Source organism: Crocodylus porosus, unplaced genomic scaffold (genome assembly GCF_001723895.1).
Source record: "Crocodylus porosus isolate Cpor-Errol unplaced genomic scaffold, CroPor_comp1, whole genome shotgun sequence".
Lineage (NCBI taxonomy): Eukaryota > Metazoa > Chordata > Crocodylia > Crocodylidae > Crocodylus > Crocodylus porosus.
Window position 1 is genome coordinate 10,786,307 of NW_017728950.1, and position 20,944 is coordinate 10,807,250.

Consider the following 20,944-nt stretch of genomic DNA (forward strand, 5'->3'; position numbering starts at 1 on the left):
AATAGAAGAAAATCCACTTAATAAATAATGAGCCTGGAACATCTGAATTGCATGAGGTTAATCATTTCATCTTGCATTCTTGGGGTTTTTAGTCAAATCCTGTTGATACTTCTCACAGTCCTTTTTGCCTTCCAGCTGTCTATTGTTTACATTATGATTCAGAGTAAAAGTTTAACAGCCTGGTGTCCTTTAAAAGGGCTAAAGTTAGTGTCTGACATGATTCTCCAGTCACTCTCACCAGTTTCACAGCAGCATAACCCCACTGAGTTCAGGTGGTATGGTACAAAAAAACTGAAAGCAGAGCCAAGCCGATGTGTGCATACGGTAAAAAATGAACACGGGGCAAGAAAATGAGAAAATAAATAAGTGATCTATACTACATATAGAAAAGAATAACATTATTTTAAAAATGCAGTTATAAACCAAAACTTACTTTGGGCTGGTGACAAAGGTAACGACAAATTTCCCCTATGTATAGGAACATTGTTACATTGTATTTTCTACAGTCACTCCAAAACTGGCTGGCAGAAAATTTCTTCTTCAGAACACAAGTTGCTCCTAGTTGAGGAAACAGTGAGAGAATTGAATAAATTGAAAATTACCATTAGGACCTGTTTCATCATCTGCCAGTGTTGAATACTACCAATTAAACATTTCTTCAATAATCTAACTGATGCTCAATATCACTAATTCTAAATAAATTAGGAAGGGTCTTTTTGTTACATGGGCCTAGCACAATGAGGGCTAGGGATTCCTCTTTTGGAGGTTGTTGCATGGCTGCAATATGGGTAGAAATAATTATTGTTAATAAATAGTACTGAATGGACCCAATTTCATTGTTCTATCAGCTTTACACAGTGTAACTTCATTAATTTCAATTGATTTATGACAGATTAAAGTTGTGTAAACTAACAAAAGAATCAAGCCTTTGGTGATATTTTTGGCATTTTAGAAAATCCCAACCTAAATATTTTCCTTTCTGTTTCCAAAAGAAAATCTTATGAGACCTTACACAGGTATTCTTCACGCTTTTTTTCCTTATAAAGCTATGCTCCTTTCTGTAGAAAAAAGCACATTCCAAATTCTGCCCTAACTTAAGTTCTGTTCTATTAAGTTGCCTTTAAGTCAAAGCAAAACTAGCAATTACCATTTAGCAACCCCCGGCCCCCTTATGAAGAGGCCATGTTTTAGCAGTCTTGCTTTCTAATTTACGGATACCAGTAGCCCCAGGAGTCATCATGGAAATTACAGGGGATACATAGCCATATCTGTCTTTCCTTTAGGTGCAGTTTGACTGGAGTGTTGACCTGATTTTCAGAATAGCTTCTGAGTGACCCCGTAATGCATACATACATTCATGATGGCACTGATAGTCAAGCAGCCTCATATGTTTTATATGCCCTGTATACCTGCTTCAGCCTTTTACTGTAGGGTACAACATGACTACTAAGCTTATGTCCGCAGTTTTATTAATGCTACCCATTCTCTATGCCTTAAAACATTGGGCCATTCAGTATGTGGAGCCTCCCCCAAGCTTTAAAAATTATAGGTACACGTAGCCTCATATACAGCCTCATATATTGGCTGCATACTACAGGTGGTGATAGCAATGACAAAGTAATAAAAACTACATTTTAGAAGTCTTAATCAATTTAATATTTCCTGAAAGGGGTGATATTATATAACTATGTTAATGGCAGCTATGCAAAACAGTATATTAGGAGATGTTTATTGTTTAAAACTGGAGGAAGCGTAAAATGTTTATTGCTTAAAGCCGGAGGAAGACAGCATTGTTAAAAGACTGGCTGATGTCCAGTTTAATATCCAAACAAAAAAAGCAGGAAAAAATGCACTAAAGATAAAAGGATAATCTGGTTTCTATATGCACACTATTAAATTTACAATTAAATATATTTAAAGGTTTAAAAAGAAACCAAAGAATAGTGTCATTACCATAGTATCAGATTCCTGGAATTCGTGGATCTGGATCTGTGGCCATTTTGGCTGGCAAACACAGAAGTAGTGCTTGCAACTGCCATAACTGGACATGCTAATTGTGTGCAGAATTAACAACTACGTGTGCACTTTACCATATAGCAAGTACATTACACTTTTGAAAATGCATTATTAAAAAGAAAGTATAAAAGATATTCAGCAGACTTCAAAATGATGTAGTAGTTTCAGCTTTGCATGACTTATTCATGCTTTGTTTCTTCCATTTCTGATTTTTGTTTTCTTATCTAGGTCCTTCTGTGCATATTATTATGATGTCTGTAGAACTGCATAAGTATAATCTGGGACTTAATCCTGTCCATAGTATATTTCATACTAATTAAATTGAATGAGTACTTATCTATCTGAAGAACTTCTTGATTTGAACTTTGACTTACTTCAAAGACTGACATAGTTATAAATGCAAGGTAACTGTAGTTCAGACTATCCTCTCTTTCCCCTCCAATCATTCCTTAATGATTTACAAAAAAAAAAACCCAGTCTGAGTTCATCACTGACTGTATTAATGTAATTCCTTGAAAGAGAAATGTTACCTAATTCAACACATCCACCAATACCAATGATCGAAGCACTTATGTGGTACAAGGGAAGAGTGATATACATAATGTCTTGAGAAGCTGCACCACACCGAGCAAATAATAGACAGACAGTTAGTGCTTTAAGATGACTGATGACAGCAGCTTTTGGAAAACCTGACATAGGGAAGACAGGAAAAATATAAGTTACTTGTTTTTTCTGATGATTTCAGTACATGGACTGTGAAATTATTCATAGTATCTGTGGTGAAAACAATCTGTCTTCTATGACAGCCTCAGCTTTATTTTCTTTTTTTTCAGCAGTTGGACTTGTTAACATCACTTCTTGGTCTCTCAGCTCTGTCTCTGATCTTCAAGGTTCTTCCATTCTCTCTTCCCATCTTTGTAGGGCGCCTTCCTCACCACAGAGAAGGAAATTTTAAGGGGCTTTTAAGGATTTGTGCATCACCTGCACCACATAGGCTAAGTACAGACAGTCAAAAAGCCCAAAGCTGAATCAATTCAATCATTGTAGATTAGTTTAATCTGTGTAGATTGAACCAATAAGCAAGTGAACAAACATTCACTCTTGATTCCAGAAATGCAGCCACATGCCTGCAGTGACCCAGGCCAAAAGCCAGGGGGCACTAGAGCATACCTCCCTGCTCTGCTAGAGCAGACAGCTTGGGCCAAGGCTAGCCTGCCCACCCTGCAAGGGTGGCGTTGCAGGAGAAGTACAAATCATCCTGCATTGTTGGAGGACTGTGAGTTAACTTGAATCTGGAAGGGATCTGGGGCAGAAGTTCAATAAACCAATTTAACCTAAATCAGTTAAGTCTGATACTACATGCAGGTTTATCTTAAACTGGTTTCTGCCATTTTGAAAGCAGTTTATGTGCACTGAACTTCTGTTGTGTTACAGATCTGAACCGGTTTCTGATCACTTACACTGGTTTATGTGTGATTTCTGTCCCTAGTCATGCAGTCCATGTGCATCCACATAGACTAATGTGGAGTATCCTCAGCAACATTGCTTAGCCTGACTTGGGAAGAATGGATTCCTTTTCCCCTTTCCTTTGCAGAGTTCCCCAACATCCATTTTCATATTTCCAACTAACTACAGGGGAAACAATTTACCCCTCTATCTACTACTCAGAAGGAGCACATCTACACATACAATTAAGCTGACTCAATAAACTCTGGAGCCCTTTCAGCTGGAGTCAGATGCTTCTGGGTATAGCATCTTTATGTGCATTGGAAACAACAGCAGTTTGAGCCAGGGCGGAGTAGACCTGGGCTGGCATCAGACACGGGACCAGGCCCAGGCTCCAGTGGCAGCATCAAGCGGTGAAGGGGCTGGGTGGGGCGTGAGAGTGGTAAAGTGCAGAACCATGTGGCCCGCAGTACCCACATTTTAGCACCCTCATGCCCCAGCCAGCCCCTGTCACCATCTACATGTGCATTTCCATACATGTAATTACTATATTACAGTGAAGTTAATTAAATTACTCCATTCTAATACCAGTGCATGTGTAGACAGTGACACTTTATGACAGAGCTAGTCAACTCTGCAGTAAAACGCATGTGTAGGTGCACCCAGAGAGACTACATCATTTTTCATGTGGATCTGCCTTTGTGACTATACTTTGTACATAACTGTGGAATCCTAGTATCTTTCAAAGACTTTGAGCAGAATCTTGTTTCATTTGACATGCTTCTTGAAGCTGAGCCACTGCACCTTGCATTTAATATCCATTAGCTAAAATGTAGAGTGCAATAGTAAATTGTCTGCCCCACTGGGAGCAAGATCCAGGCTAGAATCAAGGGCCATCTCACTTTCAGAGTACTCTCACCGAGCCACACACCCTCTAGCATGTTTTCTTTCTCCTACTTCCATGCATCTTCCTCTCTTGCCTGCCCAAGGGGCCCGCTTCAAGAGGAGGGCTAGAAAGGGACCTGCCTAATTCCTAACCTGTGATTAGGTGGGTAGAGCTTGGGAAGTAGGAGAGAGGTATGTTCAAATTCCCCTTAAGATATTGGGGAGTATAGAACCTAGGTCTCCCACTTCCTAGGCAAGTTCTCTGTTCTCTTAGATATTGGGCTAAAATACGAAAGGATTTGTCTCTTCCTCCTTATGTCTAACACTGACTAGTCTTTGTTTCATTTGGCTACAATTTCAGGACTTATCTTGCTTAGGTGTGCATTTACAGAGATGTGTGACCAGAGCGCAGCCAACTGTGCATGCTTAGTAGCTGCGTGGATGCTTGTGCATCCCCACATCATGTGGAAGTGCATCTGTGTGTAAATGCCAAAACCAGCAGTTATGCATCTAGTTAAGTGCCACTGGGGCACATACACTCAAATAGGACTCTACATATTCCCTCTCGCTCTGTTGTTAGCTTGGTAACTTAAGAAGCTAAATTGTGGCATGGTATATGTACAAAACTGCACTGACTTCAGTAGAATTATGGCAATTTATGCCAATGAAAAAAAAAAAGCCTCCAAGGCATGTTCATAAGTAACAAATGCTCATGCAGCATCTATATGTCTAGCTATGGGACCATTTGAACATGGATTTCACTTTTATATTATTATAATTTCACATATATATTATAATTAATACTACAACTATATATATATCTTATAATTAATAGTACAACTTCACCTGTACTCCCTGATGTGAAAATATACAGAGCTGTGTTGGTCATTCTAGTTTGATCTGTAAGGTGAGGTGGAACAGGATCATCAGAAACATTATCTAGTTTGTCTAGTAAAGTGTCAATATGTTGGAAAGAAGAACTCTTGCTCATCAGCCAGATCCCAATGTTGTTTTTCAGGAGCTGAAAAATAAAATCTTCGTCCAGGCAACCCAAACAGTCTGCAGTTAAAGAAAGAATAGAATAGATATTTCAGTATCTATAATTGAAGTTTATTTAATAGATTTCATAGACATTAGGGAAAGGACCTCAGAAGATCATTGAGTCCAGCCCCCCTACAGAGGGCAGGAAGTCAGCTGGGGTCATAGGATCCCAGCAAGATAAGCATCCAATTTTCTCTTGAAGGTGTTCAATGTAGGTGCTTGAATCACCTCCAATGGCAGGCTATTCCAGACCTTGGGGGCTCAGACAGTAAAAAAAATTCTTCCTTCTGTCCAGCCTGAAATGGTCTTGAGGTAGTTTATAACCATTCGACCTCGTCATCCCTCGGGGCGCTCTGGTGAACAAACGTTCCCCCAGATCCTTGTGGTCACCCCTGATAAACTTGTAGGTGGCCATCAGATCACCCCTGAGCCTGCGCTTTTCCAGGCTAAAGAGTCCCATGGCTCTCAGCCTGTCATCGTAAGGTCTGTTTTCCTGACCTCTGATCATGTGCGTGGCTCTTCTCTGGACTCTCTCAAGCTTTTCCACATCCTTTTTGAATTGTGGAGCCCAAAACTGGATGCAGTACTCCAGCTGCGGCCTGACCAAGGCCGAGTACAAGGGGAGAATGACGTCCCTGGATTTGCTTGAGAAGCATCTATGGATGCAAGCCAACCTTTTGGTTGCTCTACTAGCTGCAGCATCACCTAGCATCATCAGATCCTATGACCCCAGCTGACTTCCTGCCCTTTGGGCAGGGGGCTGGACTCGATGATCTCCCGAAGTCCCGTCCAGCCCTAATGTCTATGAAATCTATGAAATCTATGAAATCACATTGCTCATGTTCATAAGCTGCTAGAAATGCACTGGTAAATTTGCACACAGTTCACCTCTCTCAGGGTGACCCTGATAGGGCAAACCCCACTTAGATGACCATCTAATGCAGTATTTGAAAGGATTAGCACAGAGGTTTCTTTCCCCAGGGTCCCTCGGGTAAAATTTTTACTATGAAAGGGACAGGTGCATCGCTGAATGCCCCCAAATATGCTAATAGGATGTGGGTTTAAACATGAATTTTTATGTGTATAACACAGTGCAGACAACTTATTTAATTCCCACAAAACATATGTGAAACATAGTAATGCAGTTTTCCTTATTTTGCAGATAAAGAAACAGGTATGAAAATTTTAAACAAATAGCAAGTCAGTGTCAAGGCCAGAGTTACAGCTTAGGATCTATTCAAATCCAAACTGCTACTGATGGGAATAAAACATTAAAAGACTTCAGAATATGTCTTTACTGTTCAATTAAAAAGCCAGGCACAACAATACTAAGACAGGCTGGCCTACTCTGTGTGTGCTGCCTCCTGAACCAGCATTAGGATAACTTATTTAGGACAAGTGCTTCATGCATCAATAAACTCTCTCTCTACCTTTCAACAGATCTTATTGGTGCAAGCACAGCACTACTCTCAGGCAGTAGCTTTACTTGATGGCTGCTTTGCTTCCTGTTTGGGAGCTAGCACTCATGGGCTGGGTGCACCATTTCACAATAGGTCCTGCCTGGTGCTTTCGGTGAGCTGCATAGACATACCTTTAGCAGATCACCCATTCGACTTCTCTGATGATACAAGATTGTTCTTTTCGACATTTTATAATGCTTTTTCCAGTCATAATCTGTCTACATTGTCTTAATTTTATCTCTTAATTCCTGATTTTGTACCCTGTTACCATGCCAATTAAACTTATTTCTTGGTGTTTATACCCTTCACAATTATATCAAGCTATTGTGCTCACTTTAGCATTGTTTTCCCAAGCTATATATATTTCATTCATATCCTTCTGAAGGTTAGTCCTACCAATTCTTGCTGTTCTTCTTATTACTTCCTCCAATTTTTCCAGATTTTTCTAACAATGGTAAGATCAGAACTAAATGACCTATTAGCATCAGGGCTGCCATTCCTGTTGATTTTACCTATATGTTAAAGGGTATCTTTTTCTACCAAGTTACTCTTTCCCTAGAAATCTCTTTCAGGGACTGTCTATACATAATGCCGAGGCACACAGACACCCATGCTTGCTGCGGTATTAGTAGTCTAGCTCTCTCCTTAAGATAACATACTTTGCTTCTCAACCAGGATACTTGGAGAAACACTGCCACTGATATTGTGATACTGCTTCTGGTATCCAAAATAGTTCATTCAGAGTACATGCTGAAATTATACTTACGTTGGCCTACCTTGGGTTAGGTCAATCTAAGTGCCAGACTGCACATACATTTGGAGAGTCTAGATTAGGCAAAAATGGCCAGCCCAATATAATTTAGTTCATCTGAGGAGATGTATATCCAGCTAACTCATGGCCAGTCTATGTATATCCAGGCAACCCATGGCTAAACCCAGGAGCATAGCCCTGGGGCTGGGAAAGTCCAGCTGCTCATCTGAATCCCAGGGCTATGCTTTTCTTACCTCCTGCCCCAATCCTGACAGGGTTTTTTTAGCCCTTCAAAACCCTCACCTCTGGACCTGCCAGCCCACCAAACCCTCTCAGGCCTGCCAACTCCCTCTGCAGGCCTGCTACCCTCTCCCCTGATACTGCCTACCTCTCCTCCCCCCACACCTGGCCTTAGACTGCATTCCTAGAGCAGCTCCCAGCACTGGTGAACTTGCAGGGGACACGACAAACAAGCGAGGATCTGATCTGTGATCGCTCAGCTTAAAGTAAGCCATGTGACTGTAGGTCCAGTCCCAGCAACGTCTGCATGTGCCCTGAGTTAACATCATTTTGCCTTGTAGAGCACCCTTCAATGTGACATTTTATTCAGCATAAAACTTAAGAAACATAAACTAAGATAGTCCCTCTACCCACCCCAGACCACCATTCCCAGAGACTTTGTTTCCTTCAGTCTCCCTACTTTGGTATCTAATGCAGGAACCTCTCTCTCTCTCCTCCCACACTCTGCTATTGCTCTCCCAGCCTTTAAGTAGAATGCCTGACTATGGATTTAAAAGCTCTACAGGCCTGGCTAGATCTAGACCTCTGACTCTCAAATGTCCAGCCTGTTACAGATCAGTTTAGGTTTTCATAATGGAAGCAGATTAACTTTGTGGAGATGGTCTGTGGGAGGCAATAAAACCTATTAGTAGGATTAGGACATAGACTTTTTGGTACTAATCTGGAAGATAAGAGCTGTATTCTGTGGGGGTTCACATACTAGTAGAATGAGGGCATGGCAACTCCCTCCCAATGAACTGAGGGCCTCAAATTGCAGTAATAAGCATTTAGCATAGCTGTATCAGCACAGACTTAATGGGCATCTGTAGATGTGTCGGGAGCCTGCTCCAATGCTCTGTAATTACAGCATGTCAGAGCAGACTCAACTAATCAAGTCTGCTGGAGCATGCTAATTATCATGCTCCAGCCAGCCTGAACATCTCATGTATCAGTGCCTCTATGCTTCAAAATGGCATCAGGGCACTTTAACTAAAGTTAATTTAATGAGCTTTAGTTAAAGTGCCCCCAACATCATTGTCAAGTGCAGGGACGTTGATACACAAGACCCTGTGGGCACGTAAATTAGTTTTCAGCTGCTCTAATTAAACATCCATCCTCCCCATTCCCCCACCAGAGCACATGTAAAAACACCCAACGTAAAACGTAAACAGGCAAAGCCACTATTTGTACTACTTAAGTTTATCCCTGCTTGAAACCATGTAGGAAATAGTTTCAAGTAGTTACAGGAGGGGGAATCTTTGACTGTCTACTGGTATAGCTTCAGGAGTGACTACAAGCTTGGCAAATCTTGACTCTGGTGACATTCTAATCTAGTATATGCAAATTTATGCACATTAATAAATTCTACTGTAATCCTCCTTGTGATGAGTTTACATGATCAACCCACAACTCTGGCTCTTTCCACCTTACTTAGCATAAAAGGTAAGAGAATGAAAATTCAGAATAACTGACAAATAACACAGGATTTACCTGCTCCTATCACTAATGCTTTTGCAGCAGAGTTGTTAACACAGTGCAGGAGGGACCTGGAGTGGAGGTTGAAGTTGAGGAAAGCTACCACAAAGCCCAATTTAGCCAGTCCAAACCACACATGGATGAAGTCAGGCTCGTTGCTCATCAGGAGGGCTATGGTGTCTCCCTTTTTCAGAGCCTCCTGGTGCAGGAAGACCTGAGCTACCTTGTTACTTCTTCTGTCCACGTCCTGGTAAGTGTGGACATTCCCTTCATAAATGATGAATGGCTTATTTGGAGTCTTTTGTACTTGTAGCATAAAAAGATCTGTCAGTGAGCAGATTCCCTTGCTTGCCCTCCTTGTTATCCTCATTTTAAATCTGATCTGCATCATGAAGTAATTCAGGTCTTCCCAAAAATATGGAGACAGAAACTTCAAAGAAACATATAACATTACTGCTCCTGCAGCAAGTGCCGAAAGCCACATGCATAACACGGTGCTAGTAAAAACAACACACATAAATTCATTACTGATACAAAGCATAACATTAATATAGTCATCAAGGATTTATGGGTCTTACAATGTCTGCAGAAAATGCTTTCACACCTTGGAAACTCCCCATTAGAGAAGAAGGAATTTGCACACACCACACAGAACAGATAATGCTTGTAGAAAAACATAAAGTCTGCAAAAATGAAAATGGTCTAGCTTTCACAAGCTTATAAAATAAGTTTGATGTATGCCCCAAGATATTCTCAAGTTATGGGTGGATTTCAATAAACACCAATCAACCGAAAATGAAAAAAAGCACTCCTTTAAGCCCTTTAATTTGTAAATGGCTTTCCTGGTTAACCTCAGTTTTCCCAAACATCGATTTTCTCCTCTGAGATTAGTCATGTCAAATATCATGCCAAAATTAGCTTGCTTTTTAAAAAGTTGGAAGTGGCTCAAAATTAGTCCTGGAAATGGAACTAGACTTGCTTTTTTTTTTACACTTGAGTTACTTTTATGGCTCCACAGTACCATACTGTCTCCTAAATTTTCAACTGTTGCTGTTTTTACTAAGTGTACCACCCCTGCACATCTAATGAAACTCCAGTGGGCAAATATTTTGGTAATGAGTATTGAGTGCTATTGAGACCTTTATACTACTCCGGTATAGGTTAGAATTATTATTGGGGTTCCTCTGCCACTTGTATGGCTCTACAAGAATTTGTGGCACACCCAATTCTAAAATCCATATTATGGTTAATAAAGATGGCAGCATTTATAAACTAGGAAAAAACGTGGACATAACTGCCATGAGAAAATAATTTATGAAAAGTATGATAACGTAAAACAAGGCCTATGAGCCAATTACTTTTTGGCAAGATGATAATTTAAGGATGGGTAAGTAACAGATCCACTGCAATATGCTCATACCTCAAGGCCAGGTGTACAGAAAGGATCTTAACAACCCCTCCTGTGAGAAGACCTGTCCCTTATTTTTCATTCTTTTCAAAATAAATACAATATATGGGGCAGAGAAATGCTGAACAGAGTAAGATTTAAAGAGAGAAAGGTAATGGCTAATACAGAGTAGATAGACAAGGAACCCAGCAGTGAGTGCTGGAGAAAGGTATGCATCCTACATCTTGCCTTTCCACACTCAAAAGTGAAAAAAAGAAGGGGAGGCAGGGAGATTGAAAGGATAAATAAATGGGAACTGTTATCGAGAACACAAAAGTATTTATTATGTCTACTTTAGGAAAGATGATATGGACAAATAAATAGTTTTTGTGTGATTTCCCTCAGAATTTTTTCCAAATTTTCCTCTGGAGAAAGAAGTAGGGACAAGATTTTCCTTGCCATGTGTGGAAAGAACAAAAGCCTGACCGTAAAATGCAAAATCATCTGGAGATATGGGTCTACTCATGTGAAGTAATAGTTCCAGAGTTTTTTTGACCTATCTAGCTTCTTCAGAGAATCCAACATAAAGAGGATTCTCTCTCTGTCTGTTTCTTGTCATAACACAATGGAGAATTCCACAGCACCCAGAAGGTTGGAATCTAGCGCTAGTGTTGGAGTCTAGCATTGGACTGATATATGTGCCTACCTTTGGTCTCACTTTCCTGACCCACCCTATTTCTTCCACTTCTGACCCTCTGGATCCATTGAGGTGAGGCCTTCGGTATGTCCAAGAAATTAAGTGACAAAGTTGTAGAAGTACCTTACCCACACTCTTTCAAATAAGGAAACTGGTTAACACAGCATGTTATATTAAATCTAGAGAGTTTCAAGAGATTATGCACGTTGGAAGGAACATATTTAAGTGTTCACTCTGATGAACAATTTCTTGGGGAAAAAAGGCATCAATGTGAATAACTCAGAGATAATATCCAAGGTGGTGTGGACTGAAATTGTAGCCATGATGATCCATGAAATATGCAAAAGGCAAGGATTTTTTGGGAGCAATATATTTTATTGAACCAACTGTGAAGTTGGAGGAGATTTTGGACAATATTTTGGGCAAAAGTTATCTTTCCTCAAGTTGTATATGATCTGCACAGTATCCAAAGTTTGCAAAGCCAGTATCTGATTCTTCCTGAAAAATCTGACTTTAAGTTGCTGCTATTTTAAAGTTAGAAAATCAGTAATATTTTAAAATGTAGGTTTTAAAGGAGAGAGGCTCATAGATAAGGGTATGTGTTGGTCCTCTCCAAATCCTCTATTTAGTTTGCCTATTCAAATTCATGTGAATCCATTTTATTGGCATTTTGCTTCTCTATCTGTTTAGATTTGCTTCCCTGTATAACCAGAAACAGGGTAATATAATAGTGTGCCTCATGGAACACTTTCTGTAGAGCTTTGGAAAGGACATTTTGGCGAACAAAACAGATTGATCTAGTCATTCCTTTTTTCTTCTATTAGTTTATGGCCAGCATGATATTTCTTAGATTTCCTTTGTCTAAATTTGACTGATCAGAAAGAACCTAAGACAAAATATATAGAAAAGTATTGGTAGTATTCCATACTTTTTAACCTGTCTTCTTAGAAGTTCAAGATTTTGATCACACAGGGTTATAACATTATTAGAGATGACCAATAGTTTTATATTGGTCTGAATAGGTGCTGTGTGTACTGTTTGTTCTGTGGGAGTTCTGTATATTTGTGGTATAGTTTATGGTAACATAAGGTATTAAATTTCAAACTGAGCATCACTGCTGGAAACGTTTGAAGTGTGAAACACTGGTGATGCTCCCAGTTACCTAAACTCATGAATGATGCATGCCCCCAGAGGCTGGGGGGGGGCATGGCGAGCATCCACAGGTGGCGGTTCTGGCAGCAGGGGCATGGCAGGAGCGAGCAGGGAGCTCCTGCAGACAGCTGTGGCAGTATCGGCAGCGGGGAGAAGGGGTGGCAAGCACCAACCAGCAGTCAGTGACCATCCACAGATGCTGCCGGCAGCATTAGTGGCAGTCAGCAATGATCAGCAACTGCTTGCAGAAGCCGTTGGCGGTGTTGGTGGCTGGGGAAGGGTAGCAAATGGCACCCGCCCATAGGCACCGTTGGCAGCAGCGGTGGCAGCCAATCATAGGTCATGCACCCCCAACGTGTCACCAATGCCCTAACTTGGGAAATGGAAAAATCATAATTACAAGGCAGAAATTATTCCAAGTTTAACAACCAGGATCAACTACACACTCTATATATAGAATGTCACTCCAAAAGTGTTTTTTGTTGGGTTTTTTTTCCAAATTCTGGATATGCTAATGAAAAAACTTTTCCAATAAATCATTGTTAACTTGGTTGCCACAGGTCATCAAATTATTTGTTATGAACACAGTGCTTGAAGACAGTATTTTTAGCTTTAAGTTCTTGTTTTCATGTTTTCTCTGCAAACACAAGGACTAATTATTTTTAAATGAAAGCTAAAATTCTCAATTGAGGTAAAAAAAATCATTTCCTGTAGAAACAAATTAGAACATTTTGTAAGTTGAATCAAAAAAAAGAAATGCATATATCAAGCATTAAGCTGTTTGTTTTGGTAGATTACAGTAACAGTAAAAATGCCTGTGCAATAAGTCAAAATGCTCCCAAATTTACTTGCTCTTACAAATGGCACAGCCAATACATTGTAAATAGTAAATAACATCAACAAACCAGCCTTCTCTTACCACCAATTCATTTCTTCTTTAATTTCTGGGATCTGATTATATCTCTCTGCTGGGTCTGCTTGTACTTTCAGAAGAAAGTTTAATAGATTATCCAGTTACGTTTATCTTGTTCTGTGGCTATACTTGAAATGGTTTGAAGGGGAGAGTCTGTGTCCAAAGTCCCCAAGCCTCCTCTTGTTTTTAATCCTAATATTCCCTTTGGCTGTGAGTGAGCGAGTGTGTGAAATAGTATTAGAAAGATGTACTTTGCAGCCTGGTTATTTTTTGTCAAATAAGTGTTAATCTTTAAGAAGTATCTGAGAGACCAAACTGAATATATCTGCTTTGTTTCTTGATTAGGAATATAAAGACAATAATTAATCGATATGTTAAAAGGTATGTAATAAGATATATGATCAAAGTTACATATGATCAAAGTTATATAGTAAGATATATGTTATGAATCCAACGGAAATGATCTGTTGCAGTGGTTGGAGTGACATCAGGGAGCAAGTTTGATCATATATTTCAGTGCACGTAAATTTGTATCCCACCTAGTTCTGTTAATTTCTACAGTATTTAGTCACAAATCTTCTGGTATTTCACCAGCAGAATGTTCATGTTCTGTGTGATGGGCATTTTTAGGCATTTTAAAAAATGTTCATAGAATCATAGAAGTAGGGTCCTTGTAGATCTTCAAGTCCGACCCGCTGCCTGTGCAGGAGAAAAAACTGGGCATCAAGCCTCCTCTTAAAGACCCCCAGGATAGGAGCCAGCACCACTTCCCTTGGAAGTTGGTTCCAGATCCTAGCCGCCATGACTGTGAAGTAGTTCTTACGGATGTCTAATCTAACTTAAAGATGTCTCAAATAAAATTCTTCATTGAACACATTTTGCAAACCTAAAGTCATAAGTACTCAGGCATCACAAGACTTGTCCACAATTAATCATAAATACAGGAAAGGACTTTATTCTTATTCTATCCATTCTGTATATTGCTATTCTTAAAAATAGATACTTAAATATAAATCATTAACTTTAGCATAAACACGTATCATAGGTTAATATATCAAAGGGTTTGTTTTGTATGCACATGAAGAAAGGGTTCAGAACTCCATCTTCTGAAACTGAAATTTCCAAAAACCGTATTTTAAAGTTCATCTAACATTTGGAAAATAAATGTGCAAAATTTGACTGCATTCATGCCTCATCCAACTTATTTTTGTCAAACATATATGATGACCTACTGTATGTTTGTATAAATGCTTGTGAGGCTTAGTTATTCATATGACTATCATATCCATATGCAAAACATAGTGCATAAAGAAGACCAGACCTTAATGCCTAACTTATTTTCCTGTAAAACTGTATCTCATGAAATGAAATACCACGTAAGTTGAATGATCGAGCTTATAACAAATAATTTTAAACTGTAAATGACCATAGAGAGGAAATAATAAGTAATCAATAGACTATCATTGTTTTCACATATAAGCTGAAGAATAACCAACAGATTGGGTGGGGAGGGGGCGTTGACTCATAGTTGTGTGCCCTGTTCACAAACTTCATCTGTCAACTCTTTAAATTATGAATTATTAACTCTGTTCCATTTAGAGGACTACTCTGGTTCTGGCAATATAATGTGCCATAGTCCGGTGTATTGGACCAGTGAATGTCCAAAATGGCCCTGAAAAGGGTAGGGTAGAATTTATCTTCGCCTATGCCAGACTTAGCCAATCATCCTGGGTGGTGAGAGGGATCACAGGGGTCATGTGATCAAAAGCATATGGTTAAGAACCCAGCTCACTGGAATATTGGAAAGGAACTTTGCCTTGAGTCAATTAAATAGTTCAACTGAACTCAGTTCAGTAGTTTAGGAAGAGCAGATCTGGAATGAACTGGCCTATGAAAGATTGAGAAAAACAAGAAAAGAAGGACTAGGGAGGAGGATTAAGCTAAAATACTTTCCAGATCTTCTTGTTAGAAGGGTATGGAAAGTGATCATCAGGAACCAGCAGAGAAAAGTGGAATTTGAGGAAGCCTGCAAAAAGGAAAGCCTCATCAGCAAGGTTCTGAGTTTTCTGTTCGCCGCAGAAAAGCATGGATTTTATCATTTTAAGGAGAAAAAGGAAAAAAGCATGGGAAATACTGGGTTTCACCTTGTAGGCTGGCAGAGTTCCAGTCTGCAAGGGGCTGGGAGGAGGGCAATCAGGCAGAGGGCACCATGTGCATATATACACATACACATGCATGTGGCAGCCAGGCAGTGTGGAGAGGAGCTCCTGCAGGTATGTTGAAGGGAAGGGGGAAGATTGAGGCCCCCTAGTGAGGGCTGGTGGGACTTGGTCAGGGCTGGGGCTGGGGTTGGGGGTGCTACCCAGGTGGAGCAGTGCGTGGAGTTTGGGGTCTGGGGCCAGGGCAGGAATTCGCAGCCTCAGGGCCCAGCTGCGGAGTGGGACGGAGCCATGGGTGCATCATCCGGAGGGTGACAGAAGGGCTTGCATGAACTGGGGGAGGAAATGGGGGCACGTGCCCCCCAGATTTGTGCATGGGACAGGGGTGAATGTGGGCTGGCCACTATGGGTTCAGGGTTTCCTGCCCTGCTGCCCTCCCCCTAGGGGCCTCTGTGGCCCAGCAGGCAGGACCCACTGTAGCAGGCCAGAATGGGGCAGGGAGACTTGATGCCGCTGCTGGGACCTCTGTATTGTCATGGCAAGGCACCCCTGCCTGTCCAGCAACAGCAGACGTGGCGGCAGAGAATTGTGCTCCCTGCTGCTGCCAGGTGGGCAGGGAATGCCTCATTATGCGGCTCAGGGCTTTCAGCAGTGGCACCAAAGTTCTCCACCCCACTCTGCCCTGCTGCACTGGGTCCTGCCTGCTGGGCTGCAGAGGCTCCTGGGGGGAAGGCAGAAGGGCAGAGATCCCTGAGCCTGCAGCTGCCTGCCTGCATCTACCTCATTCCACGGGCTCCACCCGAGCCCTGCCACTGGTGGGGGAGGGGGAACCAGCCAGAAGCTGCTGCCTCCCACAGATGGTAGCCAGGGCTCAGGCACTGCTGGGGCATGGGGCACGGAGCTGCAGACATGGGTCCCTGGCCCCATAGCCCTGGCAGCTGAAGGGCCCCTTCTGGCAGGGCTAGGATGAACAGGGAGCTGCAGGTCATGAGTGGGGGGCAGCAGCAGGAGTGGGGGGGGGCCGTGATTTGGGGAGTGAGGGCCACTAGCAGGGCTAGAGGGCTGTGGAGTGGGAGTGAGGGGCACCTGGGCCAGATAGGGGGCTGTAGGTGGGGAGTGAGGGGCACCAGCAGGGCCAGGGGGCTGTGGCTTGGGAATGAGGGTCAAGCATATCAGGGCTGCTTAGTGCCACAAAGCAGTAGCAGGGACAGCCACAGCTAGATCCGTGTCCCAGTGAGCAAAGGGGGCAAGGGAAACTCTTTTTCCATGATAAAACCAAAATCAAACGCCAAAATGTATATTTTTATTATCAGGTATTTAAAATTTACTTTATTATCAGGGATCCAGATCTTCTGTTTCCCACAGAAAACTGGAAAAAACACAGATATCCCCCTTTACCAAAGCAAAGCATAGATTTCTCATTTTAGCAGAGATTTTGCAGTTTTCCAAAGAGCTCTCTGCAGGTTGGTGGAGTTGAAGGCTGCAGAGACTGGGAGTGAGCAGGAGGAGTGTGGTCAGTCAGGGGGCGCCATGCGCATGTATATACTCCAGGCTTGTCCAACATATGGCTCATGGGCCGCCATGTGGCCCTCCAAGCTGTTTTCTGAGGCTTAAGGTGCTGTGACGGGAAACGAAAGTAAACACTGTACTTCCGTTTTGGGGGGGTGATGTGATACTGCTTCCTGTGAGGTCTTTGAATATGGCTTGCCGGCCCGCTGGGTAATAAAAAGTTCATGATCCAGGCCCACATTCAAAAAGGTTGGACACCCCTGATATACATGGCCTTATGCAGCCTGGAGAGAACTCCCACATGTAAGTTGGGGCAGGGGTGAAATTGAGACCCCCATCAGGAGGAAGCAAGTTGGACAGGGCTGGGGCTGGGGCTACTGCCCAGCTAGGCAGTTGCTTCCTGAGAATAGGAAGTGTCAGAACATTGCCTTTTTGTGGTTTTGAATGCAACTAATCAACACATAGAACATCATTGTAAATATTTTAGGGGCCTTTTGTATGACAAAGGCCGCATGTATACGAGATATTGTGCCTAATAATACTGTTGAGTAGTGCCTCACAACACCAACAGTGCTAATACACTATTGCACAGTATTATTAGGCTACTGTGCAGTAGCATAACTTAGAAGTCATTCAGCAGCACTACTGAATGGTAACTCTAATTACTGTACATTTGTGTAGTAATTGCTAAGACAAGTAATATATAAATGTGCAGTAACAACTAAATGCACTACTACTGCAGAGCAGCACCTCATGTAGATGCAACCAAAGTGTGGTTAATAGTAAATGCAATTAATAGTAAGATGCATTTTTATTTTTTATAAGCCGTATTAGCTAAGGAGAGTTGCAGCTACTGTCACTGGTCCAAATCTTATAGTTTCATAGTTTCATAGTAAGTAAGGTCAGGAGGGACCTAAACAGGTCATCTAGCCTGACCCCCTGCCACAGGCAGGAATGAATGCTGGGTTCACAAGACCCCAAACATGTGATCATCTAACCTCTTTTTGAATTCACCCAAGGTAGGGGCAAGGACCACTTCCCTAAGAAATTGGTTCCAGATCCTGGCCACCCTAACTGTAAAATATTGCCTTCTGATCTCTAACCTAAACCTGTTCTCCATCAGCTTATTACCATTGTTCCTCCCCAGGTGGTGCTGGGGAGAAAAGGACTCTTCCTATTTGCTGATCATCTCCCCTGATGAGTTTGTAGGCAGCCACCAGGTCCCCCCTCAGCCTCCTCTTGCCAAGGCTGAACAGGTTCAGGTCCCTCAGTCTCTTCTTATAGGGCCTGTCATGCTGCCCTCTCACCAAACAGGTGGCCCTCCTCTGAACCCTCTCCAGGCTGGCCACATCCTTTTTAAAGTGCAGTGCCCAGTACTGGACATAGTACTCCAACTGCAGCCTGACCAATGTCACATAGAGGGGGAGTATCACCTTGCTGGACTGGCTTGAAATGCATCTTTGGATGCATGACAAGGTACGGCTGGCCTTGCTGGCTGCATTGGTGGCTCACATTCATCTTGGAGTCAATAATGACCACATTAGCTAGTTGAACGGCTAACTTCTTATACTGAGCCTGTTCTACACAGGCTGTGGGGTTGGTTCTGCTGTTCTTCACAACAGAGTAACTAAGGATAGAATTTATTCCTGCTTATATTTTTTCCTGCCTTCTTCCTATGTAAAGAGTTCTGCTTAACACTTGCTTTTATAGAATCCTTCAAGTGATTTATAAACCAGTAATTCATCTATCCCCATATGTACAGACAGTACGCTTTGACCAATATAAGTGACCAGAAACTTATCTATACCTGTAGCAGAACGGAAGCCTAGTGCACATAGGCTGGTTTAACAATGGCAGAAGATAGACCTGGATCAATGTGGACTCAAACTTAATTGATTTGGGTTAGACCAGTGAATTGAACATCTGTACCAGATCCCCTATCGATTCATATTAGGTTGCTATCTGTCGGCATCCCAGACTTTGTTGTGCCTCCCCCCCTCCTGCAGGGAGGTGTGCTAGCACCCGCCAGCTCCGGCCAAGTGCCCCGCAGACTCTGCCCCCAAGCTCTCACAGAGCAGAATCAGTATGAACCGTTTCCAGCACAGACCCTTTTTGCAGCTCCACCTCCTGCCGCTGGCCAGCTCTCAACCACAGACAGGCAGGTCAGGGTGGCAGTGCGGGGGGAGGGAGACATCTGTGTCTGTACATGAACACTATCATGAAACACCCCACAATGTACACACATGCCTGACACAGAGCCCAGGAAAACCCCTGCGAGTGAGCACAGCACCATGGAGCCTGACTGGGCTGCTGGACATGGGTGAGCATTTCCCCATCCTCCTGCCATATTGTCTGTCTGCCATGGGCATTTGTCAGGCAGCATGGAGTGGAGGGTTAGGTGGCGCAGGGAATGGTCACCCATGCTCAGCAGCGCAGTCAGACTCCATGGTGCTATGCTTGCTCGCAGAGTTTCTCCTGGGCTTAATGTCAGGTCTGTGTATACATCATGGGGTGCTTCATGATAGGGTTCATGCAGGGGTCCCTCCTCCCCTCCCTGTGCTGCCTTTCTGCCTAGAGCTGACAGATGCCTGTGGCTGAGAGATGACTTGGAAGGGGGAGAGGGCATGTTCACCAATGCCCAGCAGCCAATCACGGGTGGCCCAGGTGCTCGGCTGAATTTGGCAGTCTCTGGCAGCCTGGGGAGCCCGTGGGGCAGGCTAGGAAGTGTTCAGGAGCACTCCCAATCTGCTGGCCTCAGCCAGTGCAGGCAGCCTGCATTCCCCCCCACCAAAGGACAAACGTATTCTATTCGCTACTGATCTAACCTACATCAGTTACAGAAAACTGCATAACTTAGATTGATTCCACCTCAGGCTTTTTGAATGTCTGTACTTAGCTGATATGTCTGCTTCCCTTTACAAAGTATCCCATTATTGAATATTAGTGTAATAACTCAAGCCAAGAATTAAGACTGAGATTCATGAAAAGTTACTTCACAAGAATACAAAACATTAGAACATCACTTTTAGTGATTTTGAATGCAGCTAATCATCACACAGAAAATCATTGTCAATATTTTATGTGCCCTTTGCATGACTGTAACAGGGGACCACCCATGGCTCTGTTCCAAAGGGATGAAAAGAAAGAAAGAATCATTTACTAGGATGCAGAGCTGGCCAGTTGTTCTTCTGCTGAGCAGCAGCGGACACTCTGCGGAGGAGATTCCCCAGCCCACGCTGAGGTCAGCTTTGGAAGCTAGCTTTGGTTGGCCAAGGAACTGGAAGGCAGAATAGAAACCTTTCCAGAAAACATTCCCCCGGAGAGAGAGAAGTAGAGCAGGCAGTGGAAAGCTGCTGCATGGTCCATCTGAAGGCACGGAGTGAATCTGAGGGGTCAGAAGGCCCAGACCATGGAAGAGCACCCAGAAGCTGGGAGGAAGATTGGCAGGGTGCATCTCATAGACTTATAGATTCTAGGGTTGGAAGAGACCTCAGGGGGCCACCTAGTCCGACCCCCTGCCCCTGGCAGGCAAGAAAAGGGTCACCAAACCTGGGGTCATGTGATCCCAGCCAGCTGCCTGTCCAGTCTCCTCTTGAAGACCCCCAAGGATGGGGCAAGCACCTTCCTTAGAAGCCCATTCCAGATCCTGGCAACCCTGACCGTTGTTAGAAATGTGCAGCTTGCATCTTGCACCTCATAAGAAAGAAATACTGCCCAAGGCTCCTTTCTCCCCCTCACCCGCCTTAGCCTTTCTCATGCTGATTGCAGAAGCT

General features: G+C 42.7%; 1 protein-coding gene across 4 annotated transcripts in view; it reads right to left on the minus strand.

Moving 5' to 3' along the window:
- Nucleotides 1–13,717, minus strand: part of LOC109323658 (long-chain fatty acid transport protein 6-like) — a 34,392-nt gene extending 20,675 nt beyond the window's left edge. Inside the window, exons 1-5 of one of the 4 annotated variants that reach the window (XM_019555340.1) lie at nucleotides 13,510–13,717; nucleotides 9,370–9,784; nucleotides 5,194–5,406; nucleotides 2,547–2,705; nucleotides 434–558 (exon numbers count right to left, since the gene is read on the minus strand). In XM_019555340.1, coding sequence (XP_019410885.1) covers nucleotides 434–558; nucleotides 2,547–2,705; nucleotides 5,194–5,406; nucleotides 9,370–9,745 — 873 coding nt within the window. In that variant the 5' untranslated portion in view covers nucleotides 9,746–9,784; nucleotides 13,510–13,717. Of the gene's footprint in view, nucleotides 1–433; nucleotides 559–2,546; nucleotides 2,706–5,193; nucleotides 5,407–9,369; nucleotides 9,852–13,509 lie in introns of all 4 variants that reach the window. The other 3 variants (XM_019555339.1, XM_019555341.1, XM_019555342.1) reach the window with 3 other exon arrangements.
- Nucleotides 13,718–20,944: the final 7,227 nt, after the last annotated feature.